This window comes from Pseudochaenichthys georgianus, unplaced genomic scaffold, assembly GCF_902827115.2.
Source record: "Pseudochaenichthys georgianus unplaced genomic scaffold, fPseGeo1.2 scaffold_484_arrow_ctg1, whole genome shotgun sequence".
Taxonomy (NCBI): Eukaryota; Metazoa; Chordata; class Actinopteri; order Perciformes; family Channichthyidae; genus Pseudochaenichthys; species Pseudochaenichthys georgianus.
Genome location: NW_027263048.1, coordinates 2,481 through 17,724, shown reverse-complemented (window position 1 = coordinate 17,724; position 15,244 = coordinate 2,481). Strand labels below are relative to the sequence as shown.

The 15,244-nt window shown below is 43.2% G+C and overlaps 1 protein-coding gene across 1 annotated transcript; it reads right to left on the bottom strand.

Annotated features, from left to right (window-relative positions):
* Positions 1 to 401: 401 nt before the first annotated feature.
* Positions 402 to 14,394, bottom strand: wdr83os (WD repeat domain 83 opposite strand). Its single transcript, XM_034078801.1, has 4 exons — positions 14,233 to 14,394; positions 12,576 to 12,681; positions 8,266 to 8,363; positions 402 to 799 (listed from the first exon to the last, which is right to left on the bottom strand). Exons 1-4 carry the CDS (start codon positions 14,280 to 14,282, stop codon positions 733 to 735), a joined length of 321 nt encoding a protein of 106 aa, XP_033934692.1. The 5' UTR covers positions 14,283 to 14,394; the 3' UTR covers positions 402 to 732.
* Positions 14,395 to 15,244: the final 850 nt, after the last annotated feature.

The window sequence follows — 15,244 nt, the reverse complement described above, 5'->3', positions numbered from 1 at the left end:
TAATACCTTTAGTTACTTCACAGATGTGTACAATATCTGAGTACTTCTACTTTTACTCAAGCACAAGATCTGAGTACTTCTACTTTTACTCAAGTACAAGATATGAGTACTTCTACTTTTACTCAAGATCTGAGTACTTCTACTTTTACTCAAGCACAAGATCTGAGTATTTCTACTTTTACTGAAGTACAAGACCTGGGTACTTCTACTTTTACTCAAGTACAAGACCTGAGTATTTCTACTTTTACTGAAGTACAAGATCTGAGTACTTCTACTTTTACTCAAGTACAAGATTGAGCTTCTTTGAGCTTTTAGCTTTATCCCACAAACATTATGTAGCCTACTTTATATTACTTTACAGATAAGTACATACCATTACTTCATACGACAAAGAGAAGCAGTTTCTTTTAAAATTGTACAACTTTATTCAGGACATCCTGCGACAGATCAGCCAGACAGTAAAATGTTGAAGATTTCATCAACCAACTGAGTTAGAAAAGGTTAAAAAGAGAATAACATGAGTACGCAGTCAAAGAGCATGTAATCTCTCCGTTCTGACGTAGTGTCCTCCTTACTGCCCCCCCCAGTCATCCGTTTCCTCTCTTTCTAATTCAGATTAACTTCCTTTCTGTCTCTGTTTCTCCTCAACGATGGCCAGAGGGGGCGATCAGCTGTTTCATTCAACTCCAGCATCCAGGGTTCACTTCCTGCTCTTCTGTGATTGGCTCTCGGTTACCATGGAGGAGACATTGGCTGTGGGTTCTGGAGGTAAGACATGACGACTGCTGAGATGGAAAGCCTGCAGAAGAGAGAGAGAGAAAGCGTCGTATTAAAAAGGTGCATCGACAGTACAGCTTTAACACATCACTACCTTAGTTCAATGTGTTTTATGAATAGAGCGCTGCAGGAATGATTCCTAAAAACTGGAAGTACGTTTACATGTTTTGCACTTCTGGTTCCTGCCTATGTAAATGGGTTTTGGTTACATGCCTACAAATAGAGAGTATTCATGTTTGTTTGGTATTTTTTAAGCTTTACCATTCTTAAAAAACAATGGTTTCTAACAAGTGTCTAAATGAGATGACTAAACGTAATCAAGACCAACATTAGCCGCCTTTAGCTTAGCGGTGGTGACGTGAAGTCATGTGACCGTGCTGTAGTTCCTTTAGCCCAACATTAGCCACCTTTAGCTTAGCGGTGGTGACGTGAAGTCACGTGACCGTGCTGTAGTTCCTTTATAGCCCAACATTAGCCGCCTTTAGCTTAGCGGTGGTGTCGCGAAGTCATGTGACCGCGCTGTAGTTCCTTTATAGCCCAACATTAGCCCCCTTTAGCTTAGCGGTGGTGTCGTGAAGTCATGCGACCGTGCTGTAGTTCCTTTATAGCCCAACATTAGCTGCCTTTAGCTTAGCGGTGGTGATGTGAAGTCATGTGACCGTGCTGTAGTTCCTTTATAGCCCAACATTAGCCACCTTTAGCTTAGCGGTGGTGACGTGAAGTCATGTGACCGTGCTGTAGTTCCTTTATAGCCCAACATTAGCCTCCTTTAGCTTAGCGGTGGTGACGTGAAGTCATGTGACCGTGCTGTAGTTCCTTTATAGCCCAACATTAGCCGCCTTTAGCTTAGCGGTGGTGTCGTGAAGTCATGCGACCGTGCTGTAGTTCCTTTATAGCCCAACATTAGCCTCCTTTAGCTTAGCGGTGGTGACGTGAAGTCATGTGACCGTGCTGTAGTTCCTTTATAGCCCAACATTAGCCGCCTTTAGCTTAGCGGTGGTGTCGTGAAGTCATGCGACCGTGCTGTAGTTCCTTTATAGCCCAACATTAGCCACCTTTAGCTTAGCGGTGGTGACGTGAAGTCATGCGACAGTGCTGTAGTTCAGATACATCATCGATAAAAACAAATTCAGCAATAATCCAAAATTAATTTTCACAATAATACGTCGTCCCTACACCACTCTATTGGGGTGATACATGAAAGTGTGTAATTGTGTATTTTCTATCAATTCTGTTTTCAAGTTATTTGTTATGTGTCAATAAATAGATGTAATTCACATTCAAACGTATACAATATTTGTTCATGGTGATTACTGCCCCTTATTTTTGTCAAATATCAGACGTTGCTCTAAACATTTTACCTTTTTTTTTTCTGTGTTTCAATTACAGACTGTATATAAGGTTGCAACATAGCACACCATGACTGCAATTGACACTTTATTCATAGGATAATTTGAATTAGGAATGTTTCAAGGACGAATGCCATGCAGTCCGAGTCTGCAAATCAAAAAAACATGGCGCCGACACCTGAGCATCGTTATCCAGGTGTAAGAGGTTTTACTAACTTGGGAGTTTTCTTTCATTCTTATTTGCATTCTTTGCGGTTCATGGGCTCATTTGCTTGTGTGACATTTAAGAAAATCACTTTTTAATATTGCCTATAAAGCAAGAACACACTCCAGTTGTCTTTTAATTATCAAGCGAGGTATTTTGCTGACAAGTTTGGCATTTAATTAAACACTGAGCACAGGTATAAAGTATAAAGACTGTGGTAAGCTTTTTAAGCTTTAACAGTCTTAAAAAAGGGGTTGCTAACAAGTGTCTAAATGGGACGACTAAACATCATCACGCCCAAATGTAGCCGCCTTTAGCTTAGCGGTGGCGACGTGAAGTCATGTGACCGTGCTGCAGTTCCTTTATAGCCCAACATTAGCCCCCTTTAGCTTAGCGGTGGGTACGTGAAGTTATGTGACCGTGCTGCAGTTCCTTTATAGCCCAACATTAGCCACCTTTAGCTTAGCGGTGGTGTCGTGAAGTCATGTGACCGTGCTGTAGTTCCTTTATAGCCCAACATTAGACCCCTGTAGCTTAGCGGTGGTGACGTGAAGTCATGTGAGCGTGCTGTAGTTCCTTTATAGCCCAACATTAGCCACCTTTAGCTTAGCGGTGGTGTCGTGAAGTCATGTGACCGTGCTGTAGTTCCTTTATAGCCCAACATTAGCCACCTTTAGCTTAGCGGTGGTGACGTGAAGTCATGTGACCGTGCTGTAGTTCCTTTATAGCCCAACATTAGCCACCTTTAGCTTAGCGGTGGTGTCGTGAAGTCATGTGACCGTGCTGTAGTTCCTTTATAGCCCAACATTAGCCACCTTTAGCTTAGCGGTGGCGACGTGAAGTCATGTGACCGTGCTGCAGTTCCTTTATAGCCCAACATTAGCCCCCTTTAGCTTAGCGGTGGGTACGTGAAGTTATGTGACCGTGCTGCAGTTCCTTTATAGCCCACCATTAGCCACCTTTAGCTTAGCGGTGGTGTCGTGAAGTCATGTGACCGTGCTGTAGTTCCTTTATAGCCCAACATTAGACCCCTGTAGCTTAGCGGTGGTGACGTGAAGTCATGTGACCATGCTGTAGTTCCTTTATAGCCCAACATTAGCCACCTTTAGCTTAGCGGTGGTGTCGTGAAGTCATGTGACAGTGCTGTAGTTCCTTTATAGCCCAACATTAGCCCCCTGTAGCTTAGCGGTGGTGACGTGAAGTCATGTGAGCGTGCTGTAGTTCCTTTATAGCCCAACATTAGCCACCTTTAGCTTAGCGGTGGTGTCGTGAAGTCATTTGACCGTGCTGTAGTTCCTTTATAGCCCAACATTAGCCACCTTTAGCTTAGCGGTGGTGACGTGAAGTCATGTGACCGTGCTGTAGTTCCTTTATAGCCCAACATTAGCCACCTTTAGCTTAGCGGTGGTGTCGTGAAGTCATGTGACCGTGCTGTAGTTCCTTTATAGCCCAACATTAGCCACCTTTAGCTTAGCGGTGGTGTCGTGAAGTCATGTGACCGTGCTGTAGTTCCTTTATAGCCCAACATTAGCCACCTTTAGCTTAGCGGTGGTGAGGTGAAGTCATGTGACCGTGCTGTAGTTCCTTTATAGCCCGACATTAGCCACCTTTAGCTTAGCGGTGGTGACGTGAAGTCATGTGACCGTGCTGTAGTTCCTTTATAGCCCAACATTAGCCGCCTTTAGCTTAGCGGTGGTGACGTGAAGTCATGTGACCGTGCTGTAGTTCCTTTATAGCCCAACATTAGCCGCCTTTAGCTTAGCGGTGGTGTCGTGAAGTCATGCGACCGTGCTGTAGTTCCTTTATAGCCCAACATTAGCCTCCTTTAGCTTAGCGGTGGTGACGTGAAGTCATGTGACCGTGCTGTAGTTCCTTTATAGCCCAACATTAGCCGCCTTTAGCTTAGCGGTGGTGTCGTGAAGTCATGCGACCGTGCTGTAGTTCCTTTATAGCCCAACATTAGCCACCTTTAGCTTAGCGGTGGTGACGTGAAGTCATGCGACAGTGCTGTAGTTCAGATACATCATCGATAAAAACAAATTCAGCAATAATCCAAAATTAATTTTCACAATAATACGTCGTCCCTACACCACTCTATTGGGGTGATACATGAAAGTGTGTAATTGTGTATTTTCTATCAATTCTGTTTTCAAGTTATTTGTTATGTGTCAATAAATAGATGTAATTCACATTCAAACGTATACAATATTTGTTCATGGTGATTACTGCCCCTTATTTTTGTCAAATATCAGACGTTGCTCTAAACATTTTACCTTTTTTTTTTCTGTGTTTCAATTACAGACTGTATATAAGGTTGCAACATAGCACACCATGACTGCAATTGACACTTTATTCATAGGATAATTTGAATTAGGAATGTTTCAAGGACGAATGCCATGCAGTCCGAGTCTGCAAATCAAAAAAACATGGCGCCGACACCTGAGCATCGTTATCCAGGTGTAAGAGGTTTTACTAACTTGGGAGTTTTCTTTCATTCTTATTTGCATTATTTGCGGTTCATGGGCTCATTTGCTTGTGTGACATTTAAGAAAATCACTTTTTAATATTGCCTATAAAGCAAGAACACACTCCAGTTGTCTTTTAATTATCAAGCGAGGTATTTTGCTGACAAGTTTGGCATTTAATTAAACACTGAGCACAGGTATAAAGTATAAAGACTGTGGTAAGCTTTTTAAGCTTTAACAGTCTTAAAAAAGGGGTTGCTAACAAGTGTCTAAATGGGACGACTAAACATCATCACGCCCAAATGTAGCCGCCTTTAGCTTAGCGGTGGCGACGTGAAGTCATGTGACCGTGCTGCAGTTCCTTTATAGCCCAACATTAGCCCCCTTTAGCTTAGCGGTGGGGACGTGAAGTCATGTGACCGTGCTGCAGTTCCTTTATAGCCCAACATTAGCCACCTTTAGCTTAGCGGTGGTGTCGTGAAGTCATGTGACCGTGCTGTAGTTCCTTTATAGCCCAACATTAGACCCCTGTAGCTTAGCGGTGGTGACGTGAAGTCATGTGAGCGTGCTGTAGTTCCTTTATAGCCCAACATTAGCCACCTTTAGCTTAGCGGTGGTGTCGTGAAGTCATGTGACCGTGCTGTAGTTCCTTTATAGCCCAACATTAGCCACCTTTAGCTTAGCGGTGGTGACGTGAAGTCATGTGACCGTGCTGTAGTTCCTTTATAGCCCAACATTAGCCACCTTTAGCTTAGCGGTGGTGTCGTGAAGTCATGTGACCGTGCTGTAGTTCCTTTATAGCCCAACATTAGCCACCTTTAGCTTAGCGGTGGCGACATGAAGTCATGTGACCGTGCTGCAGTTCCTTTATAGCCCAACATTAGCCCCCTTTAGCTTAGCGGTGGGTACGTGAAGTTATGTGACCGTGCTGCAGTTCCTTTATAGCCCACCATTAGCCACCTTTAGCTTAGCGGTGGTGTCGTGAAGTCATGTGACCGTGCTGTAGTTCCTTTATAGCCCAACATTAGACCCCTGTAGCTTAGCGGTGGTGACGTGAAGTCATGTGACCATGCTGTAGTTCCTTTATAGCCCAACATTAGCCACCTTTAGCTTAGCGGTGGTGTCGTGAAGTCATGTGACAGTGCTGTAGTTCCTTTATAGCCCAACATTAGCCCCCTGTAGCTTAGCGGTGGTGACGTGAAGTCATGTGAGCGTGCTGTAGTTCCTTTATAGCCCAACATTAGCCACCTTTAGCTTAGCGGTGGTGTCGTGAAGTCATTTGACCGTGCTGTAGTTCCTTTATAGCCCAACATTAGCCACCTTTAGCTTAGCGGTGGTGACGTGAAGTCATGTGACCGTGCTGTAGTTCCTTTATAGCCCAACATTAGCCACCTTTAGCTTAGCGGTGGTGTCGTGAAGTCATGTGACCGTGCTGTAGTTCCTTTATAGCCCAACATTAGCCACCTTTAGCTTAGCGGTGGTGTCGTGAAGTCATGTGACCGTGCTGTAGTTCCTTTATAGCCCAACATTAGCCGCCTTTAGCTTAGCGGTGGTGACGTGAAGTCATGTGACCGTGCTGCAGTTCCTTTATAGCCCAACATTAGCCGCCTTTAGCTTAGCGGTGGTGACGTGAAGTCATGTGACCGTGCTGTAGTTCCTTTATAGCCCAACATAATTGAATCAAACATGTATGGAGGCAGGTTATCCTGATAATCCCAATGGCCCTGCCTGCCCTCCACGGCTCTTCCATCCTGTATTCCCCCCCCCTCTCCCTTTTGTTTAACACACTGACATCAGATCTTGGCTGCAGACGGATGTCCTGGCCTTGAAGCAGCTTTTACGCTCCGATGCATTACGTTCATTGTCTACAGTACGCGTTACTAAACTCTGAGTGCATCAAGACCGTCTTTAACACAACCTCATTGACCGGGAGCTTTCCTTTTTAAAAAAAAAAGTATTGTAAATCAGAGTGCGGGGCCTGGACACGTAGTAGTTCTGTTTTATAAGCAGATGGAAGTGGAGGTCACACAGTTAAAAGCTTTTGGACGTTACAGTTGGCTCAGCGGGAGTCTCAGAGGCAGACAGGAGCGTAGATGAATAATTCAGGAGTATAACGTTAACAAAAAGTATCTTTATTAGCCATTTTCTGTACAACAAAGAAGGAACATTAAAGATGGGGAACCTTGCACTGGATGGAGACCTTTAATTTAATATCAGGATACCAAAGGAATATTATTCTTGGGGAAAAATGTATAGCAATAAAACAAATTCATGCCAAATAATCAATTCAATCCATCCATGTGTTCCACTGTTATGCTTTATTTAAAGGTGTTCACAAATGACACACTTTAAATTACTACATTTTACCTTAAAAGGTCACCTATCATGCTATTTGTAGGCAATAGCATAGGTCTCAGATATATAAAAATATATTAAAAACATGTCTATGAAGTGTTTTGCTCCAAACACCAAACAGATCATTCTAGCCATGCCTCAAATCCCTCTGTTTCACTTCCTGTTTCTAAAGTGCTGATTTGGGTATGAAGCTTTAAAGAGGAGGGGTCTGAGCTCATGCGGGACCCGGCAGCTACCGTCTAAACTAAATGCTGCCGTGATGAAACGCCATATCATGGATTATCAAGGATCTGAAACAGTCTGGAGCTCAAAGGCTTTCTCTCTTGCCGGTTATACCACAAGGTGAGTTCCTTTCTACTTCCTGCTTCTTCACACACATGCTCTCCAGCACAGGTTAGCTCTGAGTGTTAGCATGCTAATGTGAACACCGACCATATTACGTCCAAATCAGTCGGGCATTGTTTCTGGTAGCGACTTTCTGATTGGGCCGTGGGTCCACATTTCAGATATCACGTCATATCGGACGCAAATCTGGATCAGCTCCGTTGTTCCCCGTTTTTAGAGATTTGGGTACGGAGGAAAAGAGAGAGGGTTCTATTTTCTGACGCTGCGTGAGTTCCCCGACACACCGGGGACACATGTTGATGTAGAGAAGACATCAACAAGTGCATTTTGCATGATAGGTCCCCTTTAAGATATCCACATTATATGATATTAAAACTGAGCCAAACATCAAAAATCCACATTTCAGAGGCAAAAAAAAGCTTTTTCTGACATTTGAGTGAAATAATTAAATTCTAATGAAAATGGTTAGTGATTATTTTCCTTCTGATCAACAACTCATTGCCCCCGTAAAAAAACAACATGATAGGATTATTTTTACGAGACAGAGCCCAAGGAGAGTCAGTGAGCTTTAATATATTACATTATTTCCGGCTTAACGTCAACATAATGTATTTTGGTAATCAAAGGAAAAGCTAGACTCTGGTGTCTTTGCTGAAGCCCTCAGAAGGACACCGTCGTTCTGCAGTGTCTCGATGTTACACGATGAATGTCTTTTGGCATAAGGAGGACACACGTAGAGAACATCCCGTACACGAAGCTTTAAACTCACATGAAGCTGCTCATCATCTGTTTGGTGTCCTCTGAACTTCTGGAGTTTGCAAAGCTGATGAACGAGCAGTACACCGCGATCCAGGCACACCACTTCAGCTGAAACACACACGTTAAAAAGGTTAGTCTCCGATTATCATTTATTGTTCTTAATAATTTTCGCTCTGAGCTTTTATTCAAGTAGTTGGTATGTAAGCTGAGATATACATATAGCAGTGTTTCTCAAACGTTTTCATACCAAGGACCAAAAAACATAAGGCATAAAAAAACACTCGCGGACCACCTAACTCCACAAATATCAAAAAACACATCGTTTTTCTAGAACAGATTACAAATCACCTGAAAATGGTACAAACAAGTGGCAACATGTGTGATGAAGGTGTTGTGCTGGGCTATATCATGCAATCGAAAGTGAAACTTAACTTCGCTTCGTTGCGGAGATATTCCCGCGAGAGTGCGGAAAACTGAAATTAATTTAGTGTGACATTTTACCAATATACTCACGGACCACTAGGGGGCGCTGACATATAGATATCTTGCTACATGATTAAAGGGAAATGGAAACACTTTTCAAACTGCTTTCCATGCGACAATATTACCATTAGGAAATGTATTTATCTAGTCTATTTCCAATGTAAACGATCGAGATACGCGAATTTACTTTTTGAAATACGTGCCTAATGACCATGGGCGCTTCCATTGCTCCGGGACTTTTCCAGTGACGTCACTGATTGGGTACGGCTTCCTGGGCCAAAGCTCAATAACAAACAACATGGCGTGCAATGCACCAGTAGTTTACATTACAAGAAAACGGTCGTCGTCAGGAGTTTATTGTATTGCCCCAGGCTGCACAAATGGATTTTATACGAAGAAGGAAGAAGTACATTTCCATAGGCTGCCACTAAAGGATGAGAAGCTGCTCAAAGTCCAGTCTGGATGCCTGGTTCAATACAAAACATTGGATTTGAAGCCAGGATCTGTTCCCACAATATTCGATTTCTCAACGTATGCAGTCGGGAACACCGACCGTCCCAGCACGTCGGCCGCGCAAGACAATGACAGTGTCAACAAACGTGAAGTTCGAGCCACCAAACGAGTTGCTTCAGCTGCCGAGAGAGAGGTAAATATTGCAGCACTACCAGATTACTAGCTCACACATGTATTTACTGACACAGTGTGACCTTATTAATTAACGCAATTGCGTCCAAACTAAATGGTAGCTATTATTATGACGCACAATAGAGAATTGGGGGTGTTCTATAGCTCAACTAATTAAACTGGCATACACACGCTCATCTGTCGAAAACAGCCCTAAAAAGGCTAGTATTGCTATTGATGGATGGTATTGCAGGACCCAGAGCGCACGGAGCACAGAGCGGACAGCAGATAACGGAATTGCAGTTGTATTGCTTATAGATTATCAGAACATTTCAAAGGGGACACAGCCCCATTGGATATTAACCTATGGATTAACTACATCATCGTTTTTATCGTTGTAATGCCATTGAAGACCAGTTTAGACCAGACAAAGAGGAAGGTAAGCCGTTAGCCTGGCGTATGTTAGTACCTAGCGCCACTTGTTTTGATGTACGTTTTTGTGGATAACCTCGCGAGTTTGTATCTTTCAGTGTTGCGGTGGGCACCGTTAGATTCTGTGTCTCCTTGCGATCATAAACGATGTGTTGGATGTGCGGCTAGGATAAGTAATAAGGGAGCTATCGGTGCAGTAATAGGTTAGCATTTTCGCTCGGGGCTAATTCAGAGGCTCACTGTTAGCATTGTGTTTTTTTAATTTTTTAATTCCGGATCGTATGCCACTCTATTCGACCGAATCGGTTCATAAGCATAGGCCATGGGATGCCTGGTAACTGTAGATGCTTCCACATCAATGTCATCTCCCGACGAATAGTCAAATTCATCGTTCAAAACGTCGATCTCATTGCAAAATTCCTCCATCGCTGCCATATCTGCTACGTTGTGTTGACTTCCGGTGGAGCGAAAACACAGCCAGTGACGTCACCATTTGGGACTCCCCTAATGGCGGCGGCCTGGTCCCGGAATTCCCCACCCGGCCGGCGGATAATTAATTTTCTTTTGGCGAGTAATATCATATACAATAAATATTACGATCAATATCCATTGTAAAATGAATAAACTACCGGAATATTATAACTGTAATTGGTGTTTCCTTTCCCCTTTAAGGTGAGATTATTGCCACCCATGGAGAGATGGATGTTACATGTGCAGTAACTCGTGAGTACGTATGCGGGTGCATGTTATGTCTGAATGTTTACAAAAATGACAATAAAAAAAGTATTACAATAATAAAAGATTGGTCAGTTAAAAAATAAGCCGTATATCTGTTTAACGTGACATCGGATGCTCTGCGAGTTAGAAAACACAAAGACAGACTGTATTAACAAATGACGAACGCATGTGAAAGGGAAGTTGGGAAAGATGATGCAAGACATACTGAATTAATGAGTAGACGACCTTCAATTCAAAGCGAGGTCATTTGAAAACATGCATGCACCCTGGCCGGTACGTATATCGGTACGTGGTGTGCCATCCATACACACTTCCCCAAAAGGTTAAAAGCACTCAAGAAAAAGCTGTTGTTGAATGCAAAGGGCTGCTCCGATACTCCCGATATCCACAGAGATTAATTTAGCGGTCTTTTTATTCAACGCCAAGTAAAACATCCACTTTTTGGATGCAGTGACAGAAAACCCCACGGACAGCTTTACCTAAATAAAGATATTTACAGAGGTGTACGGCCCGTCCACACGGCGGCGTGTGTTGAAGCTTCTAGCCAATCAAGCTCTAGCCAATCAAACCGCGTGCTTGTGTGTCCGGGACGGGAGATTCACGTGATTGGTTGTTGGTCGAGTTTCAGACACGCCCGCCGGCACGCTTCAACGCACGCCGCCGTGTGGACGCTGCGTGAGGATTTATGCAGCGGTGGAAGAAGTATTCAGATGCGTTACTCGATTGTCTGTTTGCCAGCTCACAGTAAACGATGAGTACCCCAACGGTTTATCTCACGAGTGGATAGCACGCGTCCCCAGCACATAGAAACTATCGATGCTAACTTGCTTGTGTTGGGAAATGTGCGTAATTAGCATACATTGCATTATAAATAGCAAATACAGAAAATAGTGAAGAAATTGCTTGGACGATTTGGACCGTATTGGATTGGTTTTGGAGGTTATTGAATCAACGGCCATAATTGTACTCTCGTAGGCGTATCTTTAAGAATTTTGGTTCGATTTGAACGTTTTAGGGGACTTAAAACTGGCATTTTGGATCCTAGAAATGAATTCAACATCCGTAACAACCTCCAAAACCACCCCAAAAGTGTCCAAACCATTTCTGAGCCATTGTTTGCACTTACAGTAATGAAACTGAAGTCTAAGTACTTGAGTCAATGGACTTAGTCATTTCCCACCTCGGGATGTATGCTATTTGGTTATTGGTTAATCGATGAAACAAATGACCCCTATTGGAGCGGGAGGCCACAGGGGCCGTCTCCTCTTTGTTTCCTTCACTGTGTCCTCAGCGCTGAGAGTCCAAAGACGCCCTTCATCCTTTCATCTTCCAAATGGAGCGATTGGGCCAGAGCGAGGTACACACACACACACACACACACACACACACACACACACACACACACACACACACACACACACACACACACACACACACACACACACACACACACACACACACACACACACACACACACACACACACACACACACACACACACACACACACACACACACACACACACACACACACACACACACACACACACACACACACACACACACACACACACACACACACACACACACACACACACACACACACACACACACACTGTGTGTGTGTGTGTTAATGGTCACTGTTTATGTTCAATTGACACCATTAACATCAAAACCTTTAATTCAACCTTTATTCATAATCCATAGATCATTGAGAGGCTTCCTTCATTGATAAAAACATTGGGTCGATTACAAATAAAAGCAAAAACAACAACAACAACGAGAAACACAAACCCTAAAGAGACAATGCCACTATAAGAACAGTAGAAGCCATAACAACGTTGGATTAGGGAAAGATACATTCAGATATTTAAGGTACAAGAAAAGAATAGAAACTCAATAATCGTGTGTGTGTGTGTGTGTGTGTGTGTGTGTGTGTGTGTGTGTGTGTGTGTGTGTGTGTGTGTGTGTGTGTGTGTGTGTGTGTGTGTGTGTGTGTGTGTGTGTGTGTGTGTGTGTGTGTGTGTGCGCGTGCGTGTGTCACCTTGAGCATCAGTCCACACATGCTGAAGATCATGCCGAGCAGGTTCATGTAGTCGGGAGTGGGGTCCTCCAGAGTGGGATTGGACTCTGTGCTGGGAGCCTTGTACCTGCGTGTGCAGACATTCAAACTGCATTTAACAAGCATTCCTTTATTCATGCACCGTTACCACGGCGATCATATGTTACTTTCACAGTTAAGAGCTGCAGCGAGTAGCCGACGTATCAATTAGTCAATCGGCAGAAGGAAAATCGCAAACAAAACATTTGTAATCGTCAAAGGAATGGACAGAATATGGAGATTCCCAGCTTTTTTCCTCATATGGAACTGAATAATGAATAATCTGGAAAAGCAAGAAGTCCCTCAAAGACATTTCCCACACACACACACACACACACACACACACACACACACACACACACACACACACACACACACACACACACACACACACACACACACACACACACACACACACACACACACACACACACACACACACACACACACACACACACACACACACACACACACACACACACACACACACACACACACACCAGTGCCCTAAGATGAGAGGGGATAGACCTTGCTGTGTGTGTGTGTGTGTGTGTGTGTGTGTGTGTGTGTGTGTGTGTGTGTGTGTGTGTGTGTGTGTGTGTGTGTGTGTGTGTGTGTGTACGCACTTCTTAAGTACCTGTTCTGGGCTTTACAATATAAAATAACACAATGGGAGTAAAATAATAAAACAATAATTAAAATTAAGTTAAAAAGCAAAATACCTAGAAACACGTAAAAATGTTATGTTCAACGATTATTAAAAGCCAGTGCAACGAGGTGAGTTTTTTTAACTGAGACTTCAAAGTAAGGACCGGAGTGTTCATGTAATAAAAACAAGTGCAACAATAGAAAGAAGTGTGGTCGATACCAGCAGTACTACCATCCTCTGCCCTTAAGCTTCAATATCAGCGTTCATTATGTAAAGAAACATAAACGCTAAATGAAATGAGATGCAGTAGAAGTTAAGGATCTGTCTGTCGCCCTAAAACAGCGCGAGGCAAAACTGTTGACATAACACTGGAGGCACCCTATTGATAAAGATCTCCATTCACTGAAAACTAAGAGACTAATAAACCAAACTGTGAGAATGTTTAGCGGCAGGTTAACTACTGGTGTCTGTATATATGTCAATAGACAGTGGTGTGTTAAAAAAAGCCCAAAAGAGTGAATTACTAACTAACCATCTAACATCTAAGTGTTGTGGAGCTGCAGAGGTATATAGATATTATTGTTGGCACATATCCTTTCAAGAATGTCATGTTTAAATACATCTTTCAATGATAATAAGAATCCCTTCAATATATCAGTCAAAAATAATTGGCTTTTTTTCCAAATAAAGTATATATTTCTAAACAACCCAAATACATATTAAGTGATATATTAAATCACGAACAGCTGTCTTGATATTAAGCCATTATCATGTTGTCTAGCTTAATGCATGGGGATGTGGTAGTGTGTAAATGCCACCTCTATATCAGCTAATTGCTAATCCCTTTTAACTCATGACTGTGTTAAAGGTAAGCTAGTTAGCTGTTAGCTTACCGTTACACAAGCCATCAAATCCATCAAAACACGGATTGTTTCGGTTTCAAAAACTCACCTTAAAATCTTGGCTGGTCTCCTCAGGTCTGACATGTTGTTGGAAGACATGATGAATCACAATAAGATGTTTCTTTACGATGTAAACTCCAGTTAGCGACTGACAGCTGATCGGCTTCACTACGAGAGGAGTACAACGGGGTGACGTCAACTTCCGGGGGTTTTCATCTTCTTCTTCGTTTCTCGGTTTTTGGCGGATTGCAAACAACTTTAAGGTGCATACCGCCACCTACTGTACAAGAGTGTGTATCACCATATCATCCTATCAGCACTTGTGGAATTATACCACTGTGTTTACGTTGTTTTAATTTATTCCAAACAATCCTGTTTCACTCAAATACGTAAGAATGGCCTTCCTGGTAGCTCTTACCCCCTCACCCTCTGTTCCCAGCGTCCCCATCAGACTCCACTCCCTTCCTGGTAGCTCTTACCCCCTCACCCTCTGTTCCCAGCGTCCCCATCAGGCTCCACTCCCTTCCTGGTAGCTCGTACCCCCTCACCTTCTGTTCCCAGTGTCCTCATCCAACACACTCTCACTCCCTAAGCGTCCAATAGCGACGTTTGGTCAGTGTCCGTGGCGTCCAATTTTGACGCTCCTAGTCTCCTTCAGCGTCATAAAGGGACGCAAATAGCTTTCAACTGATTGCAATGTATTCCCATCTGCGTCGGGATTTGACGCTCATGGAAGCACGGCATTCGTTTATGCCGGCTGCCCTTAAAGGCAATGTGAGCATCCATTCCCATTGGATAACGGAGAATTTTACACCCGGAAGTAAGTACTCCTCTTACTGTCGATTGATTTTACAGTGATATCTGCACTACTCATCGACTAAAAAACACCAGATTATCCTTGTTAATTACACAACATTGATTGTTTTAAATTGTGTGCAATGCTTTTGTATTTTTCCCCTTCGATTCGGAGAAACAAATATGTTTTCTGAGTAAAGGATGGCAGAAGACACTACACTACCCAGAATCCCCAGCAATCGTTTGGCCTACACCATGTGCTCTGT